Here is a 25,657-nt window from a genome sequence, read left to right on the forward strand (position 1 = left end):
GTGGAAAAGACTTTTCATGCTGTTAATTTTACATGTCTTAAGAGCATGCACTACAGTATTATTGTAAGCTACCATAGCTCCTGTATTGCAGGGTTAGAATTACGGAATGTTAAACAAGACTGAATCAATATTAAATGGTAGAGAGGGTTGTGAATTATTTGCATTAAGGTGTGTGTCCATGTTGTGTGCGCGCAGTCTGAAACTCATGTAACACAAAAAAATTCTAAATAAATCAGCAAATAGTTGTATCTAACAAATTAGTTTAAAAAATGTATTTTAATTTTTAGAACAGAATTTTATAATAATTATTAAAAATATACACCACTTACTCCTAGACAAGTTCACTATTTTAATATGTGTGAAATACCTTTTGGAATGCAGCTTCTGTTTTTTTTTTAATTTCACTTTTGTTGTTGGTTTTCAAGTTTTCAGAAGTCTTAAAGAAGAAAATTTAGTAATCTGAAATCAGGAGTCCTGGGGGCATAATCCTTTTAATATTAAATAGTAGTAAAAGATTACTTCATAAGTTTATAGTTTTGATTGCTGTATAAACTGACACTTTCTTGTTAAAAGTATCTATCTTTAGGCTTTAAAAATTTAGTTACTTGTCTTATTAAATTGAGTATTTACACAGTTTTGTTGAAAGTAATTGGTTAATATTTTCTTCCAGAAAATGGAGCACCAAATATCAAATTTTTCTTTAAAAACGTTTTTCTTAAATCATATGTGGATTTATACATTATTCTAAATTTGGCTATACATAGCATTTAAGCCCTTTAATGACACCATGGTTTTTCACCAAGATAAACATTATCTGATGTTATTAGCACATTTTTAATATATGATTAAATAATTACTCAGCTTACTTTATCTGATTATTTAAGTTCTTGAACAAGACTGGATTAAGACTGTAATTTTAACTTCCATGCAGGTGTAGAAATGCTGTTTTTGTAATTCTGTCATGAGAAGGTAATTTATGCTGTAATTTTCCAGGACACGACAGCTGTCAATTTTTAACATTGTGAACAATTTAAAATGTTAGCATTAAAGGTTGACCAAATTAAGCATTATCTCCTATCCCCTATAAATTAAACATTTTATACTGTATTTATTTGGCATACAATTATCAGAAAACATACTCCAAAATAATGTTTGTATCTGAATATAAGAATTAGTTTGTACTAAATTAATGTACAAACTAATTTTAGAATTAAGACATTATTCCAAAAAATAATATCCATTAGTAAAAAATCCATTGTATGTATCTGCACGATAAACAATACACTAAACAAGTATAGACTAAAGAAAAACATGTCACGTAAAGAATGAAATCAGTGTTACCAGCAGCAATAACAGTAATTTCCCTATATATCTCTGGGTATATTTTCAGATTGTTGTATGATTTTAGAAGAGCACCTGCAATACATTATTATATATTTTTTAATCTTTATTCATAACATTCTGGGGTTATACTACGTACAAATGAAATCACTTTACAATAATTCCATTAAGTTAACATGACTAATTAATAATATATGTGGAGATGTTATATTCAATTTTCTCTGTACTAATTTTCTTGTATGTCTGTTGGTCATAGTTATAAAAAAAATAAATAATTCCTTTAATTAATATATTATTTGCCATATACGATATTGTGATGTCTACAGTATTAAACATACTAACTGCCAGTATGTAGTAGTAGTAGTAGTAGTATTTACACCAAAACAGAATCTGATTCTAAATCATTTTCATAATTTATGAGAACCTGTTCATTAAAAATTATTTTATTAATATTTATTATTACTTAAAATTCTTTTATTTTGTAGGTTGTTACATTCCCTGATTATTTCATGTGGTGTAAGACCATCTAATTATGAGAAATACAGATAAAAATTCAAGTTTAAAGAAAATAAAATAATTTATATAGCAAAATTTTATTATTTTAATAGATGATTCTTATCTATAATAATTTAGTTTTATTTTCTTCAATAATAAAGTAAAAGAAATCAACTGGCTTTTAATTTTTGAATAATTTTTACAGAAGAAATTTTTATGACACTTAATAACTGAAGATATGAATTTTCTATTTTATAAATTCACAAAAATCTGTATTCTTATTTTTGGGACCTAACTAGCACAATTGTTTATTTATTACTATAGATAATGCTAATAAAATATTTTGTAAAGTTTTAATTTATAAACAACTTTTGAATTAAATATGAAGTATGTATTTGAAAAAAGTTATTTTTTATGACTGTAATGCTAATAATGTAAATGATGTTTGGAATCAAGTTTATATTATTTTTTTGATCATTTATTTTCAATAATTTGAAAATAATAATTTGTCGTTTTATCTCTTAGTAAGACAAATAACTAATTTTTTAGAGCCTGAAGATATATACTGTTATTTATAAGAAGAGAGTGTCAGTTTACATGGCAACCAAAACCTCAAACTTTATGATATAATTTTTTACTAACATCTAATATTAAAAAAATATGTCCCCAGGACCCCTGAGCTCACATTACTAAATTTTTTCTCTAATACTTTTGAAAACTCACATCAAAAGTGAAATAAAAAAAAATAAAAATCACTTATGAAGAGAGAGGACTTTTCTAGAAGTAAGTAGTATATATTTTTAATAATTATTATAAAACTCTGTTCTAAAAATTAAAATACATCTTTTTTTAAAATAATCTATTAAATAAACACTCGTTTTATTATTTACTGATTTATTTAAAACTTTTTTTTATGTAACATGACTTTCAGGCCATTTGGTATATCTAAACTGAAAGAGACTTAACCAACATGTGTTATGAGTTTGTAATCTATCTTTACTCTGATCTTATATAAGACATTTCAGTACTATGTAGAATAATAACCACTATTAACACACAGAAGCAAGAAAATACTTATTTTAAAAGTTTCTAAATGTCTTAATAAAGCATATAAATAACAGAAAATTAAATTAACTGAATGTTACAAATCAGAGAAATAGATCAACAGGAAAATAAACAAGAAAACACATCAATGATAGAGAGGGCAAATACATATAAAAATATGGAACTAAGATCTAAATTAGATTTGGTACAAAAATCACACGAAAACATTAAAGTCAACTTTTAACAATGCTTTACATAGCAATGAAGCTCTAACAAACTTTGATATAAACTGTAATGATAATATTTTATTAACATAAGTAGTCAATTATATTCATATTACTATCTTGAAACACTTATCTTGAAAGAAATTTGTACATTATTATATATTTCAAATAATTAAAAAAAAGCAAACAAAAATGTTATAAATTTCAAAAATATTTTTGTTTTTTTGCTTGTATGCATTTTTGTAAAGTATTTTTTTCTACTTGAATTTTCTAACTGTTGTAATGTCAATAAATAATTTAAAAAATAAAATAAAAAAGATTCTATTTCATATGTGACTTCTAAAATAAAATTATAAAATCTAAATTAAAAAAAATAAAATTGTATACAAATGTCTTGTATTCCTCTCAAACTAGCAATAAATAGATAAATAAATATTAAAGCAAATAAATGTTCATTTGAAGGAAAGAGTTTATCAAAAGAGAAAAGACATGCTACCTCTATTCTGCAACAAAGTTAAATTTTCAAAACTCAAAAATTGCATTATCAGCATCATTTCAATCAATCCAAAAACATTTTAACAACGTGCAATTAATTTCTATGTATAAACAATTATAAAATATATATAAAATTTTATCAGCATTCTTTCTCTTTGCAGTGCAAATAGTGCATAAAACGACAAAATAAAATATCAAATACATATAAATATTTTTTTTTAATATTTATACAAAAGGCTTTTTAAAGAGTTAATTGTATAATTTTATTTTTCACAAATTTACCTGTGTGATGAAATTCAGTTAATAACCACAATTGAAATGGATAAAATACAAGTTATAATTTAAAATAATGAAAACAGTTAATGGAAATAACAAACAGATAAAAAAATTAAAAAGCAAAGAATATTTAAATACAATGTTGTAAATTAAATGACGCAAAATAAAAAGATGCAAGAAGGAGAAGAAATAGTGCAAGCTACTATTCACAAGACTACGATTAGTATGAAAAAAATTTAACTCACTAATAATAGTTACAGTTTGGGTAGAAATAGAAAAGCAAATAATACTAATAGAATCTAATTAGGTAAAAAAAAAGAAAAGAAAAACGAATTTTCTCTGCAATAAACCATATTACAGGATAGAAATTTATATTTAGATAAATATTTTATACTTACTCACAAAAACAATATAAATATAAATTTAACAGTATAATTTTTAAAAAAATTGGTCAGCAAACATTTATTAAATGTCTCACTATAACAAAATTTTTATTAAAAAATAACATTATAAAATGCAATTATAAATTATTTATACATACAATAATACAGACAATATTATATTTTAAAAATACAATACCTCTCACAACTACATAACATAAATCTGAAAATTTTTTAAGCATAATTTTCAAGAAATATATCTATAAGGATGTTTTATTGTAGTCTTTTCATGTATGGGGCAATATGCATATAGTTATGGTCATTAAAATACATAACAGAAGTTATACATACTGAAGAAAATACTACACTATGAGTATCTCAATCCTTGATATAACTTGTATGGAATAACAAAAATAATAGCTGATCAGCAAAATATTGCAGCAACAGCTGGCTGTTTGAGATTTAAACTCATTATAATTTATATATGAATGTGTGTGTGTGTTTTTACATAAAAATGATGACTTGCTTGCATGCATGTATCTCTTCCTTTACAAACGTGCACGTGTGCACACAAGTCATCATTTTTATTATTATGTGGAAGGTGTTTATGATATGTTTAGTATTATTTTTTTGTGTTGCATGCAAGTAAGTAGCTAGCATTTGGTTATTTTCAATGCAATTCATTGTCTTACAATAACTGTGTGCCATGCTCATTTGCTAATCTTGTCTCTATTTATTGTTTATAAATGTGTATTTATTCAGTTATATCAAATTTTTTTTTTGTTTATTTTTTTCTTAACAGTTTACCTTGAGAATATTTTATTTTACACATTTTATTTCAACATCATATGTGGTTTTTTACTGTTTATTATAACAATATAGTTGCAATTAGTTGCAGGAGACAAGATATTACAGACATTTTGTAAGTGCACTAATAAGATTATTTCTGTTTACTTAAAAATTTATTATTTAACATTTTTATCTATTCACTTCAAAAAAAATAATTTTTATAATTTCTTTAAAGATAAAAAAAACACAAAATACATTGAACATTTTACCATATCTCAATTATTAGCAGAAAAGGATTACATAAATATTTTACAGACAAAATTAATCATTAACTTTTATTTTTTTTAATTATTAAAATAAATTTTGTAACTATTATTAAGATAAATTTATCAGTAATATAGCTTAAAACTGGATAAAGCCTAAGGGTGAGCAGAATGGACATCAACCAATAATAATTCAATAGTTAGTGAAGCAACAAATAAAAGCTTAAATAGAACTTTTCACTAATCAGATCAGTCAGTATGCATATACTGTATAATGAAAAAATGTTAAATGAAAAAGATACAGATAAACTTATGAATTAATATTATTCAGGTTATTTAGTTATGAATTAACATATTACTCAGGTATAAATATATGATATTTTGTCTTTTATAACCTGCTGAAATAATACAAATGCTATAATAAAAAATAAAAATTAAAAAAAATTATTTTTGGGCTTTTAAATAATTCTGTCAACTAATCCATGCAAATACAGATACCTACAGGCATTTTTAGATATGAGAAATCCTTTATTCCCTTAAAAAAGAAACAGAATATAATAAGTTATGTAATGTTTGTACCTAATGTTGTATCTACACACCTTGCTACTAACGTTATATAAGAAACCATTCCTTTTCTCTCATCACATTTGTGATACATTCACTTACAAGTGCATTACCTGAAATAATCATCAGTTTAAACAGTATAATAAGCCATTTTAAGATGATAATATTCTAGATGTTTGTCCCTAGTTACAAACAACATAGAAGGTTTATAATAGAAATGTGATATTTATGATAACATAATATTTACAATTGAAATTTGCTTTATTTGTATTTGATTCTCTTTAATTCCAGAAATTTTGTAACCCAGAGAAAATTAAATGAACCTGATTAAGTATTTCGACTTAAATGAATATGGATAATAAATATTATGTAAATAAAAGTATAGTTGTAGTTTATGACAAAATAGTAAAAATAGAGTGAAAATGCTGATGGACATTTAACTGAAAATAATAATATGAAAATTCAATGATTTCAACTGATGACAAAATGCTTCAATTAATCATTATATCAGTGTCTAAATTCTTGCTCAGAGAATTAAATAATTGACATTTCCACAAAAACAAAGAATCAGAAAAGCAATTTTTAAAGAAGTTTTTTTTTTTTAGAATTGATTTCTCTTTTATGTGTAATAAGAATGAACAATTTTCAAAATGACTTACTTTCAGTTTGTTGAAAAATTTTATAATTTTACAAATTCCAGTAAAACCTCATTATATACTGTACTACTACAGTACTACTGTACTGTTATAATGTACCGTACTGTATAAATGGTCATAATGTCTAAATGATGTAGCAGAGAAACATGCATGATTAGTCATACACCTAAGTAGATTGTAAACTAAAGGGCTATGTTGATATTTAAGTATAATAGGAAAATTTGAAACCCAGGCATAGATTATTATTTTTTATTGATTTTGTTAGAATTATTTTTACTATCCATAACAAAGTGTACTATACGGAACTGTTCATTCAGTTTAAAAGCATTTTCATAACTTTAAGCTGTTTTTTAGATTTATTTATTATACCTACTTTCAGATGTACCTACCAATTCTGATGTCAACAAAAAAATAAGAAAATTATACTCTGGAAACAAACATGTACACATGCAAACAAATATTTAAAAAAAAACTGAGTTGGTAATATAAGATAAAAATATTTATGTAATTATTTCATTTGAAGATTAAGTCACATTTTATTTTATAATGTTATGAATTGATGTATCAAAAATACATGTACCAATTTTAAGATGTAAAGAATGTCTTTCACTTATTACCAGAATTTACTAGCTTGAACTTGTCTGCCCACAGTAATCAAGTCATAATTAGTTTTTGTCTGAACAAACATGTTAAATACATATTGTTTAATAAATTATTAATTTACTACAGAGAACAGTTTATTAATGTTCAATTTTTTTTCAGTTTTCTTTCTCGTTTACTTCAAAGTTATCTTTTCTGTTTCTTTCACACAAAATTCAGTAAGAAAAAATTGATCATTTTTATTTATACATGTTTGTATGAATAAATAACACAAAAAAAGACTGAAAATAAAATAGTTAACAAGTAAAACTATAACACTGTTGGTTAACATGGAATTAAATATAACTGAACTCCTTATATTAATAAAATATTTTTGATAAATATAGTTCCTCTAATTTCAATATATATGTTCTAACTGAAAATAAATGAACCAATGAAAATAAGTAGGCCAGTTCTTTATCTCAGTATATTACTGGTCTGTGATTAAAAAAAATTAAATATAATGGGATATCAAACTTAAAAAAAATGGTATCCATATCAAGGTATAAAATATAATTATCTATAAAAATTAATTTTTCCACTAACTGCTTTTTTTCCTCCTTGATTAGTACTTTCACACAAATATCTGCTTCATCAGGATATTTTATATGAAAATTAAATTAAAAATACACAGGGGTATATTTACATTAACAGTCAGCTGATATAAAATGAGCTCTTCTGTTGCTATTATAATCTATAGCAGATGATGAAATTATTATTTATTATTATTATAATATATAACAAGTAACTGCATTAACTGTTACAGATTGAACGGCAACAAAATACTTCATTTTATGCAAGTGACTGTGACAGTAAACATACCTCTCTATATTTTTTTATATTTTAGTTAAGTTTTTATTTAATATTATAAATAATTATATTCTGCTACTAGGATAGAATTTCCTAAATGTTTAATAAATTTAAAATACTCCTACAATAAAATGCATAGTAAATCATTAAATTTTACATTGCTGATAACAGTCATTAGCTAATGCTCAGATTATTCTTACTCTGTAAGACTAACAGTTTCTATAAAATATCTTAATGGAATAAACAATGAATGAAATTTGAAAAAATGAAGAAAAGTAAAAGTTTGCTTTTCTCATATTCTTCAATTAATTTCATAATTTATAAACTGTCTTTTGAATTATATTGTTGATGAAGAATTCTTCTATCATTAATTAATATTCTTTTTATGAACTCCCAAATATTCTGATGTGTAAAGATACCATAGACTGGGATCTAATTCTAATATAATATTGTATTTTATTTAATAACCCTACATAAAAAAAATTGAAAAATTACAGTTATAAAAAATAAAACAATATTTAAAACTAAAAAATAATTTTTCTTATCAAACTGTATTTTTTTATATCAGCAATGGATATTACCCCATATTTTTTTAATCATGAGAGGTTTATTGTACTAAATATTTTATATTTTAAAGTACAAAATAATTTATTCTATAATACATCAAATTTTGAAATAAAATCAAAATTTAATTTAATTAATATTAAGGACAATAATAATTTAAATATTTTACAGTCCAAAAGAACAATGATACTCACACATAAAGTGATTATTTTAAAGATACACTGAATAAAGTTAAACATAATTTTTTTCACTAACTTGATCTGATATCATAATATAAAACATAATGACTAGACATGAATAAACAACTATATTAAATTTAACATTTACTTCAGTACCACTTAAAATTAATCATTTATGTAACAAAATATAATTTAAAAATTAAATAATAAAAGTCTTTTTTTGCATAAAAATATTGAAAAAATAACAACTGAAGAATTTGAAAGTAAAACATATAAAATAAGTGATCATAAAAACAAGAATTAATTCTTTATTTTCAATAAAAATAGAAAGTTAATAGATCAGATTTTTAAATTTAAATAACTAAAAAATTAACTGTAGTACAAAATTAAATTTATACTATCAGCAAGAACAATTCAAAGAATGTTTTCATACCCTCAACAGAATGTTAGAATAAATTTCATTTGTAGATATATTAAATTTTACATTACATCAGTCAAAACAGGAGTTCAGTTTTAACAATAATTATATATAGAATTCTTCTGAAAATAGAATAATTGCACTCTTACATTCCATAAAAAGGCAGGGTAAAAATGCAGATTGTATAAATGATGGAGCATCAGGTACTTTAATGACATGGAATTCTGATATTAAACTCCTGGTGGTCTCTACATTTATTTTTTTACCAATAAACATAGATTCTACCATCATTAACTCAGCTTGATTTATTGTGATAGTTGAATTAACTTGGTATATCTTAGGAATACTGTTCTAAAATTTAAAGGTATAAACTAACAACAAAGTTGGTCACAGACAAAAATAAACTACAACCACTACAAATTTGCAGTTCTGTATAATTATATATTTTTGGAAGGGACAACCTGTAAACTAAGAGCATTTGATGTAAATTTAAAACATCAACTGGCAAAGCTAAGTTATATGAACTATTTCCTACACATCATGTGTAGGAATAATTTATACAATGATTCTTTATACACACAACTACATGCTTTTTGTATTTAGTAGCTTTAATGTCTATAGCAATTAATAGCATTTAAAATTGAAAAAATGCATATTACCAACAATAACTTGTTTGCAGCACTGCTGCAAACATGTGCATGACGTTTCCCTTTTATGAATATCTCTTTTAGTAACTAATAGCTCTAACAACTGATATAAGTGTAAATTTAAAAAAAATAAATATAAAGTGTCTGAGATCATTAAAATTATCAGAAAAATAAATGATTAAACCCATTCATTAATGGTAAAACCATTATTTATCAGATGTTTTGATAATTGTTACATAATACTCAAAGACCAAGATTCAAACCCAGTTCAAATCAATTATTATTAATTAGACTTGAATATGCATATTTCCAGCGTTATTTTGGTCAGTAGGATTTAATTAATAGTAATATCTTGATACTAATCAACACAAGAATGGGCAAGAGTAGTAAATAAATGTAACTGCGCTTACAGTTCGTTGAGGCATAACTGATTTCATGATGATTTACAAAATTTTATTTCAATAGTAAAATATTATGCCTTTATATTTGACAAACAATAAAATGGGTACGCAAGGGTTCTTCTAAAAGTATAATAAGGTCTATAAAAAAAGTATTGAGTTCAATATGAAAAAATGTGCAAACAAATATTTAAACGAAAAAAGATTTATTAATAAAAATAAGTTATTACTGTACAATTATTTAAAACAAAATCCAATATTAGAGAAGAGTCAAACAATTATAAAGATGTAGGCAATATGAAAACATTTTTATCATGAGTGTTAACAAAGATATTTAATTCAGTTATGTTATTTATAATAAAATATTAAGATATTATCTTACCCAAAGATTCATAGTTAAATATTATCATAAATTGAAATTATCCTCAACAAGGCATGAGAAATATTCTTTGAATTTTTCTACATAACAATTAGAAATTAAATTTTTATAAAAAAATCACTTATTACTCCTTTTACTAAGGGAGAGTCATACAAGATACTCTCATAATGGCAACTTTGCATACAGGAGAGTCACATATACGTATATGATTTTGAGTGTATGATAATTTTAAGATGCTGGCTGCTTGTCTATAATGCTAAATAGGTAAACGAAGTACATACTAGATTAGTTTAGAAAAGTATGGACAAATGGATGTCAAAATTCATTACTGTATACCTGCACAAATCAGGTTATATGTCCTGTTAAAATAATTCACCAATTAGATAAAATTATTGCGAATCTTTATTTGTAAATTATTGATAATAACAGAAATATTATACGATAAATTTTTTTCTTAGTAATTATATATTATTATAATACCGTCACCTGGTTTATCCCATGACTACATGAAAAATAATACATGATTAATATGATTGCTATAAAATAAAACAATTATTAAAGCCAAAATGAATAATACTTTAAAAAAAAATCTTTTTGTCAATTAATTTTGACAAATAAATGAAATATCCTAATGCAACAGGGATTTGTGTAATCAAAATAGCTTATTTTTTATAGTAATTATGACTCCAAAACACAAAAAAAAAATCATAAAAGGTTATACCAAATTTACAGTATACTCATAATATCTGTTTTTGAGGGGTATCAGTAAACTTTAAAATATTATATCAGAAATAAGTTACCATAAGCATATGGAAAGTAAAAAACCCTCCAATATCAATTTTGTCCAAATAAAATTAACCAATCATTTTTATGTTTTTTATACATTACCAAAACCTTTTAACCTGCATTTTTTTCTAATTTTTTGAATTAAAGTTGGAAGTATGTGAGAAGAATACGAACATCATAATCAATTACTTCCACAGAAATGAAAAACAAATAAGTAACTTAACATAGACAAGTAGCTTAGAGGAGTTAAAGAAATCTTAATTATTTATTTTTTCAAATAAATGAAGTACTGAGAGTAATACTTAAAAAAATAAACATTTATATACAAAAAGGATAGAAATTACCAACTACAAGATACTGTCCTCGATGGGTAACCAGGAGTGAGTGATACAGGTAGTTCTTAATTTGTAGCAATATGGTAATAACTAATTTACTTCATTGACCGATGACATTCTCTTCAATGATATAAGTTATCTTTCAAGCTTCAAGATTGTCTCTAGACTGAACCATTTCATTCATTAAGTGTATCCATAAATTTATCATATAAATGAATCTTGTTTCTCCTGCCTCAGCTCAAAAAGTAAATATTGAACAGATTTTAAAAAAACCACTAAGAAAAGAAATTCTACAAATGAGGCAACTTATCTAAAAAATAATATCTGAATAACCAATTTATGGAGATTTCATCACTTGTTGCAAAAATAAAAACCATCATGCCAAATGGACAATCACATACCATTTGTTTCAAATGAAAGAGCTTAAATGCTCGATTAACAAACAGTCATCCTCTCAGTCACATTATTCTGTATCATCAACACTATATTTCAGTAAGATACGATGTAAGCTAAGAATTCACTGTAACAACAGATATTTTAAATAAATCACATTATTCACTACCATCACTATAAATTCAACTTTGATCTCTTCAGATTGTTTGTTCTGTTTACTCCTGCTTGCCCACACTGGACATTACCTCATTTATATTAATTTATATATTTATAATATTTTTCTATTTTAAACAACGTTTAATGCAATAAGATTAATTTACATAATATTTTTCATTATTAACATGAAATATTACATTAATTTCATACAGTTGTATTGGAAATTAGAAAAAAAAAATTAACATCAAAACTATAACAATATTCTATAAACTTTACATAGACTATATTCTATTTATTAAAAGACTCTATTTTATTTTTACGTTCAAGGTAAGCTAACAAATAACGAAATGTATTACTTTTTATTATACATATTAATTAATTTATTATTATATGATATTTAATTACTTAATTATTATTAAACACCATTTTAAATTAATCATTTATTATTCAATAAAGTCTTAATTTGAAATATACACATCATGATTAATTGGATAATAAAATATCTAGAAAAGTCAATTGGAAATTGATAATATACATAAAATAACTTCGTAATTATTTAGGGGAAATTATTTCTTTAAACCTGGTAACTAATCTCTAAGAAATTATACATTAAAATAATATAACAACGGATCGAATTAAATGAAATTCTAATATATATTGTGTTCTTCAATGATAATCAATTTCAATAAATAAATTTTTCATTCAATTAAAAATTGGCCCCTTTTATAATTTAATTTTTATTTATTTTTCTTTTAATAATCATAATTACCTATTTAATTCTTCCAGTACTAAATTTTTTTTAACGATTTTTAAAGATTTATACTTACCCAGCAATATTTAAAGTGTACAAAATAAAATAATAAATTAGTGATATTTCTGAAATTTGATTAATTAGATTATTAATAAACAAAGCAAACCAATTTCAATTTTTTATTGCTTCATACCAAAAACTTCACTAACTTTAAAAAATACTGATTGATCGAAACGAAAAAATAAAAAATTGTTTAGGTAATAATTTGAATCAGTTTTATTACAGATTATTTATTCAATTTTCTATAAACATAATTATTATCTTTAGAATTTTTAATCTTGTTATTTTTCTCGTGACAAGTTGTAGATTTTACTTATCATTAAATATTCTTTTCTCCAACCAGTTTTCCAGCTACTGCCAGGTCTGGGTGTGTGTTTATAGGGAAATGCAATTACGCCATTACCAGCTTTTCAGGCTTGACATAGGTGTAATATAGTCCAGAATATGTGTAAATGTACTAGTTCAATATGTAGTCTGGAACAGAATTAGGTCGACCACTCCTGAGATGTGCGGTTAATTGAAACCCAGCTACGAAAGAACATCAGTATCCACATTCAAATCCATGTAAAAGCATGTGCTTTTTTCAAGGACCTGAACCTTAGAACTCTTGACTTCAAAAATCAGCAGATTTTGTGATGAAGAGTTTAACCACTAGACCAACTTGGTTGGTTTACCAATCATTAGATATATTTCACTAACTGTTAAAGTCATTTTCATATTTTGGTATTAACAAAATGTATTCTTTCAGCAAATATAGGACTCATACTCATTTACAATCATTTTATTTTATATTTTTTAATAACAAGATTTAGATGAATTCTGTGGACAGGAAAACACATCTAACTGGAATTCAACCCAAGAACTCTTAAAAACAGCAAAAATATTTTTATTTCTTTTGGTAAATATTTTCAGCTATTGTTAATAATTAAATACAATGTTAATGGTATATTTTGTTCTTATGGTTCAGTTAATATTACTGTCTCAAGACTTGTCACAATGTGACTGGAAAAACCTTCTTACTTGTAATTAGACTAAAAATCTTCAGTAAGTACTGTAGAAGAAAAGAGCCACAACTGAATAAACTAAAGTAAAACTGAAATATTGAACCAATCAGTACATACAAAAAATTCACAAATTTAACCTGTTTCCTAGAACAAGTTCTAACATTCTATTTGATTAAAAAATGAATAATAAATATGTTTATTTACTTCATTTATTTATTTTAATTTTATTATTTAGAGTATTTTTATAATTTCTGTATTTGTTAAACAGAATTATATTTTATATCTAATTGGAAAACTATTCAAGAAAAAGGAAAAGTATATTAATTACTTGAAAGAGAGTTGATCATTATTTTATTTTTTAGAAAATAAGTTAAGCATTGAATTGACGTTTTCATAATGTTGGGTAAGTAAAAGAACTTAATGTTCAAAAAACAAGTGTTAAAAGATGTTTTTTGAAACTTCATAAAAATGTTATCAAAAAACTTAAATAAAGATAAAACTAAATACAGTTGTACCTAATCGTTTATAGTTCACCAAACAATGATTTAATTTTACAGGTATGCACATAATCACAGATTTCTTAGTTTAACAAATTTATCACTGAATAAATTTGTTTTTATTTAATTTTTTTTCACTAAACAACATAGTTCCAATTTACATAATTTAGAAATTTTAAAACGCAATTTTAGAAACGCATGTATACAGAAAAAAATTGATAATACAATAGTAAAATTAATTCTAAAATACGTTTTGTTTTCAATGTAGATCAACCCTATATGAATAACTGATATGAAATAACTCTCATTTTACTTTTTTCTGTAACTTTCATGAAATTATTCTTTTATTATAATATTTTTCTGATAATACTTTACTGTAATCATCAGAAATGAATCTTAAAATAGAGTAGGTAAGCTAACATATTACTAAGCACATACATTATACTAGAAGCACATTTTCAATACAAATTTTTAAATAAGTAGTGCATTTTTAAATTATTTATAATTCTGATTCAATTAAAATAAACTTAAAAAAATAGAAATTAATAATGTTTTATGTATGCCTGCAGATGTAATTTACATTTTATATTATTGGTTTAATTTTTTTTTTTTACAGAAACATCTATCATTAATGACTAATGAATATTCATTTAATCTTTTATGGATCATTAAAAAATCTATTAAATTAAAAATTTTTGTTGTCTTAAAAATATGTTTTAACCTATGAATTTAATACATATTTAGTTATGGCTAATGAATTGTTAGCAGTTTTGTGTTTAGTAATATTTCTGAAGAATTCATTAACAGTAATCAGTAAGGTGCAACTGTATATAAATTTATATTTAATATTAGTTCTTAAATCAAATTCTAATTCATCATATTTAATTTATTAATTATATAATGCTAGTAAACATTAATATACTGTGTTTATTTTAAACAATTAAATGAATAAAAAAAGTAAAATAATTTACTTTTAATTTTATTCTTTGATTCTAATCATGTACATTTTGAAAAAATTGGTTCTCCTTATTTAAGGAAAAAACTATCGACAATGGAAATATATTAGAAAAAATTATTTAACAAAATAATAAATTAATAAATTATATTTACAATTCATTATAATAGTACACCAAATCAAGCAAAAAACTTACTTTATTAAATTATGTTATTTTATTTAACAATTAATTTAATTGCATATAATATAAATCTGAAAACAAATATTTTAAAAGTGAATTGAAAATAATGAAATCTGAAAAACATCCTCACAGTCTAATATTTCATATAAAGAAACACCCGTTATTTCATTAATATACATCATCACTGTTTTGCACATATTCTCTTTACATCAAAATCTTCTCACATCCAAACAAAGAATGGCTTTCATGCTGATTGTATATTTTAATAAAACTCAAATAATTTTAAATATTAAGGAAGATAATGGAAAAAATAAATAAGTAAAATAATATTTCAAGATTTTTTTTATAGTCTAAAATTATTAATAATATCATAACTAATAACAATAAGTAACACACATAAGTAAATAAATATTTTTACTAAAAAAGGCACAATCTTCAATATTTTTTTTAATTTTATTATTAATCAATTTTGATCAGATAATGAAAAAAATTATTATATTTTTTGGTCATTAGTTATTTATTTAATATCATTAAAAAAAATAATAACCTTAAAGAATGAAAAAGAATTAACACAGTGGGTTAATTGTAAAAAAAGAAATTATAATATTAGTACATATATTAACAGTAAAAAATTTTAAACATTCTAATGTCAATAATCAATAAGAAGGATTTGCAAACAAGTGCACTTTAAAAAATTACAAAATTTCCAGAACTCATTGGTAATAAAATCTTAAAGACAAACTACAGATTTTGAAAACATCCAATTCATTCAGTTAAAATAATATATATATATATATATATATATAATTTTAATAACTAAATATACAAATTTCATTAATAAATTATCATTATCCTATTGTATGCATATAGAGATACTTACAGAAAACATATACACATAATTTTGATAAAAAAAATCAAGGGTTCACTTGAAAAATGCAATTATTCGTATTTTCTGCCAACAAATGCTCATTACATCTTTTGCTTTTCTGTAACCAATTCAAGATGAATTTTTTGTTACAGGCCAATTTGCAGATTCAGAATTTTATTAAAAATTTAAAAAACAATTTTTAAATTATTATGATTTATCATATATGATTTAAATTCTTTTGAAAATTGATGTTTATGTAAAACAGTGCCGCCCTATAACAATCTGGCCAATCAGATCAGATTGTAATGTAATTAAAATGTAATGCATTAGTTAAAAGCAATTCTGGCAACAGAATATTAGAATAGTCAAATCGTAATTTAATTATTCTAATGTATATGTCAAGACTAGAGGAGACTTTAAAACCATGACACAGGAAATGGCATATATCAATTTTTATTCTATTTAATAACTTTTGTCTTTGAGCTTTTCAAATACACTATGAAAATATATTTTTATATTTTTAAATGTATCATACCTCTTATAATTCATTTAAATAAACCAATGAATATAGGAAATTTGGTATTTTTAATTTAAAATTCTACATTTACCAGTTAAAACAGAAAATTTCACAGCCATAGCTGATTGTGATCATTAAAATGTTTAATAAATTTTACACAAATAAAAATAACTGTTTACACAAACAAATAAAACTCATTAAAAGCATGTCGTAAATATATGATTTTAAAAACATTTTTAGTAAAATTCACATCAAAACAATAAACATTACAATGCCAATAACCATATATTGATATATATATTTTTTACATTCAAATATTAAAAAAAAAAACTTTTAATTATAGCATAATAAATTTTAATAACTGCTTTTTTTTAAATTATTTTTTATATAATTAGTAATAAAAAAATAACAAAATTTACATTTCACACAATAAAAACTAAAATAATCAATATTATAAACAAACATAGTGTAAAACAAACTTTTTGACAAAGTGTAAAACAAACTTACACCAAGAGTATAATTTTTTTTACATTTGATAATATTTTTAAAAATTAAATAAGGAGATGGCAAGATATCTTCTATATAATACTCTATACTACAAGTTAATATAATGCACATATGCAAGTATATAACAAATATTTTGTAAAAAAACAAAGATAAGATAAGATTTTCATTTTTTTTTTGAATTAACACCAAAGTAAAAACGAGGGAAAATATATCAAAATATTTATAAATTTTTTTCTTAAATCATAACTAAAAATTAATTGAAAATAAAACCTATACTAATTAGTAAAAAAAATATAAGAATTCTTATATTTAAGAATAGTAGTCTACTTAATCTACTATTCTTCTTAATTCTTCTATTTTTGTCTTTTCTTTCAAATTTTACTTACTGCTGGTTTTATTCTAAACATATTTAAATATATACTAGCATATGTATGTGAAGTTACCAGAATAATAAATAAGTTAATTATAAAACATAAAAACCTAAAAAAAAAATACTTATATTCATAGATGTTTATCACATGATCTTGTTAACATACATAATAAATATATAACATATCACATAACACATTTATATATATATATATGTATATATATATATATATATATATATACACACAAACACACACACACACACACACACACACACACACACACACACACACACACGATACTGATTTTGTCTTTATTAATAAATATTCTTCACATCAAATAAATAAGAAACTGTTAATTTTATATTATTATTGGGTATATTTTACATATAAGTATACTTTTACTAAAACTTGATAGTTAAATTAACAAAAAAGCAAGTATATTTTATTTAATAACTAAAATGTAGATGAAACACATTAATATGTCAATAAGAACTAAATTTTTAAAAGTGAAAAGATTAGTAAGAAAATTATGTGCTTCAATATTAGGTGTTGTATCTTCATGGAAATTACAAATTATTTACATATGAAAACATAATTGATATGAATTAATAAATATCTGGAGTATACTCAAAAGCCTTTAGTTCAAACTTCTTAGAAAAACTGAATAAAAAAGTTAACTTTTACCAAACTTGAGTTTGGTGATTTAAAGTACAATTATTAGCTATTTATCTTGAAAATTATCTTGAAAACAATTAAATTTTAATAACAAAAATCAACTGAAAACATATAAAAAGAAAGATGGACAAAATTATTCATTGAAGTGCAATGTGACAGGTTGCTTTTACATTAATGATTTAATTTTTTACTGGCAACTCAAATTGTAAACCACCTGATGCATATTAAATTTATTTAATAAAGGGATTTTTTTTTTATCAGAGAAAATTTAATTTCTGTTGTGTTGCATGTTTTAATGTTTATTGTTATTTTTATTAAAATGTTTAATTATGAAGTAATGTAGTTTAAATTACAATCATTTAAAGAAAATTCAGTTAATAATTGAATCAGAAATCAAAATTATTAATGAGGTATGAAAGATTTTGATGAAAAATATTGACAAATTGATGAAAAGGTCAGTTGTCAAATTCAGAAATGAAACATGAAACACTATAAGAATCTTCAATACACATTTTGATGACCTAAAATAACAGTCTAGTGCATCAAATGTACTTCTACTAGATCTATACCAAAAATAAAATTCAACAGAAAAATGATTAATTGTCAAAAAACAAAAATTTATATTGTCATAAGTAGCAATAAATTTCAGACTTTTTCTCTTTAGTTTAAAGAACCATTCTTGAAAGAATTACTCTACTAAATGAATTTTGTTAAATTAGTTTTTTCTGAGTTTTAATTAATTACATATTATATATATTTTATACTTTGTTTCTTAACATTGAAAAAAGGTAGCCCTATTTAATAAGAATGTATAAAAAATTATTTCATACTAATAGAATCTCAAATAACTAAAATGAGAGAATCTATTTATTTCCAATTTATTAAATCAAAGGAGTTTGTGATTTTTAAATACCAAACCATGGTCAAAATGTTTGCTTGCCTACTATATTTTATCCTTCTTATTTTAAATCCCATCTATTAAATTTTGGATACAGATACTCTTTAAAAAAACATATATTTTGTATGTAAATATTTCAATATTAAATATATAATTGAAAATAAATATACTTCATGCTATTTATCAACTACATTTTTGCAAGTGTACCAAGCATAAACAACACTAAGTGAAATGTAAATAAAATATATTTATCCTAGGTCAGGATTTGTTACAATTTGTCAAGCAATAAATAACAGTTGCAAGACAATAATGAATCATAACATAACAACATTAATGATTCAGTAGCACATCCTATTATAAATTTTCCATTCAAAAATATAATTTTTTTACTCATATTTAATATAATATAATTACTATATTTAATACAAAAGCAAATCTAATATTTAAATAAATACTTTGAAGTTAGGTAATATGCTTTAATTGTCAATACTCTACTGAGGAAATATTTCCAATAAAGACACAACACTAAATCACATCAATTTTATTTTTTTTAAATTTTAAATAAATTTAAGGAATACTGATGAAAAATTTTTAAACCACAATAATCAGTCAATTCACCCCTTTTAAAATTACGTAGATAAAAATACAGTTCTACCTTCATATTAAAGCCTTACAACTTTATGATTTATCTTTCTTTACAAAATTTAATGAATTATAATTTGGAAATAAGTAAATTTGGGATATAACACACACACATATATATATATATATGTAAATAGGATATTTATTGTGATGTGAATTAAAAAAAAGAAGACAATGATTAATCAATATTTATATATATAAATATACATATACTACACAACACACATAACTGTATATAAGTAGCATCTAGATATATAGAAGTGTCACAATTATACAACCATAAGTTTACTCTTGCTACCACTAAATGGTCCAAGAAACCTGTGATCATAAATTTGGACCCTGCCTTGCTTGTTCCAAATAGAAAGAAAAAAGTGACTGCAAAATTGTATAATCTATATCACTGAAATGCTTTTGTTGTCCCATGAATAAAAAAAACATGGTTAATTTATGTTTGGCAATAAATGTGACAATAATACTAAAAATAATACTTTTAATAGTTTTCCTACTTAAAAAATAACCTAAGAAGTATCCCAAATATCTTAAGAAATGCTGTTACCTCTTACAAATTAATCAAAATAAATTATTTCAGCTTACTGCAAAGATGGATAGGAAGGAAGTACAAGATGGATATTTAACTGTATAAATGTAGATTGTTCTGAAGTTAAAATTTAAAAATTAAGAATTTTTAAATTAAGAAAGTACAGTTTCATTATGTGAGCAATGGGCCATTAAAGGTATTTGAAATTTTCCAGAGTGAGTGGGCAATGTCTGGATTGGGATTTCAAACTTACAACAGATAGATTTGTTTAGGATCACGATTTTAAACTTAAGATCATTCATTTTTCAGATTAAGATTTAAAATTTGCAGTCACAAATAAATTTGCAGTTGTTGATTAATTGTAACAGATGCTAGAGATGGGGGAGAGTATATATGTGATGCTTCCTATGTATAAAGATAATACATATATATGTGTATTGATATATGCTTAAATACCACATAATATCATCTATATATAAAAGGTTATTTTTTAGCACAACATACAATATCTATACACACATACAAATTGGAAACTGAATCTTAGGTGCTGACACTATTTGAGAATTCCTCTACAGTGAGGTGATGAATTCGAGATCATAATTGTACTAGATCAACAGTAATGATATAGAACTTCTTTCTTTTATTTCAACACATAAAAAATAAACATAAAAATTGTAAGGAGATAGATAAGACAGAAGATATAGAGAGCAAAAGAGATAAATAAGTGAGGGGACATAAACATATTAAATTCAACGTGGCCTTAACGTACTTAATTTGATTTTTCTCCTGTTTGTAGACGATTTGTACCATCAGAAGATATTTTCTGATAAGCAAAACACAAAAATACACAAGATATTAATAAAAAGTAGTGAAGACATAAACAGCAAAAATATACAGATCTAAGTAACATACTACCAAGCAGAGGTGCCCAAAGATGGGTTACATTATGCAAAGTGTATAAGAAAAAATTAATTTTTGGGGTAGTGATTTTTGTTTTTAAAAGTTCCATTACTGTGAAGCTGGAATTATGAATCTAAGATTTGGAATATTTTTAATTAATATTAAACGACAAACATTAAATAAAGAATATTAAATTCTTTTATTCACCTACTAAAAATATTATATGTAGCTCAACATTTTGTTAACAAAACATTAGAAATCTAAATTAACAATTCATTTAATTAATATACCAAACAAATTTTCACTAAAGCACCAGTTTAATAACCTAGGAGAGAGGACAGAAACAAATGAATCATTCATATCTTAGAACACAAAAATTGTACAAAAATGGCTTTTCAGATCACATTTAATAAATTGTTTAATATTTTCAGCATTTGAGGAAAACCAGTGAAATATGCTATTTCTTATTGGTTTTTTTCTTTGGATGTTTCTACATAAACTACTTTGTGTTTTTATGGACATTTACAAGGGACACTGGTAAATTAAAGGAACTTGAGTCAGTATATACAAGAGAAGAGGACACCCCTGCTGTCAATACACACAAATTTAATTAACAATTCAAAAAATTTAATGACAGTTACTCTAAATGACACCTGAATGTAGTTTAAATTTTAAATTATTTATTCACATAAATTTACTCTTCAGCTACAAGTGCTCTTCATCCTTCATGAACACATTGTTATTGAAAAACTTAATGATGTTTAGCAATTGATTTTACACTATAACATTTTTTATAATAATTTTTCTAACCGATTACTTTATTGGTACATAATATTATGAAAATCAAAATCAAAAATATATTAAAAAAATGCCAAACTTGTATATAGATATGGTTTTGTTTTTAAAAAAATAAATAACACTTAAAAATAAATAAATAAAAATATTAGTACTGATATTAATCACTTTAACAATGTCACGATCACAACACTTAAAGAGTAACTACAATTTCAACTGCTGGGTACTGATTAGTAAAGGAGGTATCAGCAGATATCAAAATTTTACTTGTTAATTTGACCTGTTAACTGAAAACAAGTGATTGATTATCATTTGTCAAAGATATTTTTTTTGAGGGAGATAAACCACAAAAAAAGAATATCCTTTCGATGTGGGAAGAATTCTTTCTTTAAATGCTATCTCAGAAAAGTATTTAATGAACTAAAAAAAAACATAGTGAACAGTAATCAACTATATATTCTCCAATATGATTTTTTGAATTTATGCAGTGTACAAGTCTAATACACCTGCTAATATTAACAGCTTTTTCTAGCTTATGAACATTCCTGGGATGACATAGTCAGCCTGAGTTGTAGTCAATAAAAACTAACTTTTTTTTTGAGAATACAACATGTAATGGTTGCTCTGCTAAGTGATTAACTATTCGGACTAAAAGAATCTATAATGATGATGAATCTGGTCTTTGTTTTAAACTGGCGCTAGAAAGAACTCTTTGTTTTAAAGGAGAAATGTGTTCGGGAGGGGGGAAAATAATCAAAAGAAAGCCTGACAGTACTAATTGCTACAAATATGACTTGAACTGACAAAAAAAAACTTCTGGTTGTAAGGAAATGTGCCAAATACTGATGTTTTAAAACTTTTAAATTGCTTCGAAGGTATTTGAAATGTACGAAAGTACATAACAGATCTCTGTTACAAAGATGGGATCATGAATTAAAATTGAAAATTACAAAATTCAAATTTTAACTTAAATTAGTCAAAATTTAAGTACAAAACTCTTCCTATATATGGAAAAACAAGATGTATAATGATACTCAATAGATTTTTCGATACATTTCTTGAAAAGTAACCAAAAAAATCTTCAAAACATTTTTTTTAAATTATTGATTTAAAATCAGTTCTTAATGTAAAGATGGACTGAGCCTATGTAAAAGATATCAGTAAAAATTATAAAATAAATTTTAATTAGTAACAAAATCTAAAACTGTATTGTAAATAATATTTTCAGAAAGAAATACTGAAGTAAAAATTATTTACAAATCTAACTGTCATTCATTTGCATAAGTATTGAAATTAAAGATGTGTGAATTTTTCTATCAAATTGTATCAATGAAATACTTAACTCTAACTGTTAGATCATACATTACTAAAAATATGTAATAAAAAACCCTTACAGTCAAAATTAAATGAACATAACAACACAACACTCATAATAGTACAAAAAATAAAATTCTTAATTCAGATAAAAAAATTGATAATTAATTAGGAAGAAATTTAACAATAAAGAAAATAATACTTCAAAGGAACAATAAATAAAATAAAAATATAGGAAATATAAAAAAGATAATAACTAAACTATTCTTTTTCTTTAATAAAATAATATAAAAATTAATTCAAACAATAATTAACACAAAAAAATCAGTCATAATGATTCTTCAAATTATAATCATAATAAAAGACAAAAAACAAAATTATGTGTAAAACATCTATGAAACAATAATAATAGATTTTTAAACTCTGAATTCAAGCCTTTCCGGCTGAATATGCCGGAAAGGCCTGCTAGATAGAGAACATCTCCTACTTGTCCGGATGGCATCAGATGGTACAGAGCCTCGTCTTGCTGCGCCATTCCTTAATACTTGTGCTGAAATATCTTCTTGACGAACTACTGGTGCTGAACCTCTCCGTCTAGCTAATCCCTAAAAATGAAAATAAAACATTAATACAGTAATTGTTCAATATTTTTATTTTAATCATTTAATAATTAAATTTTTAAATTTATTAATTTTAAATATATATATATATATATATATATATATGTTACCTAATAATAATATCAATATTAATGTGTGGATCACCAATTATAGTAACAGAATAGACCTCTCACTATGTGAGAGATGCATTTTGATCCTTAGATCACAAACAGTTTTAATTACATAATTTCTATCATTAGTGCAATATATATATATATATATATATATTATTGTTATTATTATTATTGCAATAAATATGTATCAATAATCATATATAAAAAAAATTTGTTAAATGTTTATTTCGTAAGTGATCATTTTATGGGTGGACAAGATAAATGGTAAACCTTTAAGGAAGAACTGAGAATATAGTATCAGAATAGCCAACCGTAACAGTCTGAAATTTCTCTACACACTGTTTAATTTTGTAATAATATTTCTCTTAATAACAGTAATAAACTACTTGAGTGCATAGTATTTTTACTTGAATTAAATTTGGAAATATAAATAGTTTTCTAATTATTTTCAACTAATATAATTTTTATTTTTTATACTAATAATAAACTGAAACTCTTAAATTATTTTCTATAACTGTTATCTTGTGTTTAAAAATTAAATGTTTTGCTATATTAAACAATCCTGCCAAGAATCTGACATTTTCTCACTTACTCTTACATTTCTTTTTCATTTAACTCACTAAAAGATGAGCCAAAGCATGTCAGAGGTGATAAAAATAAAAGTTAATACTTTGAAAGTACTATCACAGTTACACACTATTTTGTAAATTTTACTCATGTTATGTTTGTTTGTAATTTCGTTAATTTAGAAATACATACACATCAAATGCTTTTTAGAATGTATTCCTCTTTATCAATGTGAGCATACATTTTAAAATGTGTTATTTTTGCAACTATTCTTTTCTATGATCAGAACCTACAAGTATTTTTTTATTCATATGATTATTAATGTATATAAATTATAATAATCATAAAAAGATTAAGATGAACTAAATTCTAATTTGACTCTCAGTTGGTGAGATATGTTTAATTAATTTATGTTTATTGATTGATTTCTGTGGAATAGTTAAAGTGGAGGTACCTTTATTTTAATGTGTCACACTCGTACAATAGTAACTGATTTTACTAAAATTTTTGTGCAATTCTGTGCAAAAGCCCAATTTTTTAAATAATTTTTTTTCTTAATTTATTTTAATATTGCTATCAATATATATCGTAGATAAAGAAACGGCTCCATCTTGCAAAAATCATAACGAACCATATTTCTAAATTGCCATGTT

General features: G+C 23.5%; 1 protein-coding gene across 3 annotated transcripts in view; it reads right to left on the reverse strand.

The window, feature by feature from the left end:
• Positions 1–25,657, reverse strand: part of LOC142329369 (uncharacterized) — a 502,750-nt gene that overhangs the window by 25,124 nt on the left and 451,969 nt on the right. For all 3 annotated transcript variants that reach the window (XM_075373890.1, XM_075373889.1, XM_075373891.1), the window contains one exon: positions 24,192–24,309. In XM_075373890.1, the coding sequence (XP_075230005.1) occupies positions 24,192–24,309 (118 nt within the window). The remainder of the gene's footprint in view (positions 1–24,191; positions 24,310–25,657) is intronic.

This window comes from Lycorma delicatula, chromosome 8 (genome assembly GCF_047948215.1).
Source record: "Lycorma delicatula isolate Av1 chromosome 8, ASM4794821v1, whole genome shotgun sequence".
Classification (NCBI taxonomy): Eukaryota; Metazoa; Arthropoda; class Insecta; order Hemiptera; family Fulgoridae; genus Lycorma; species Lycorma delicatula.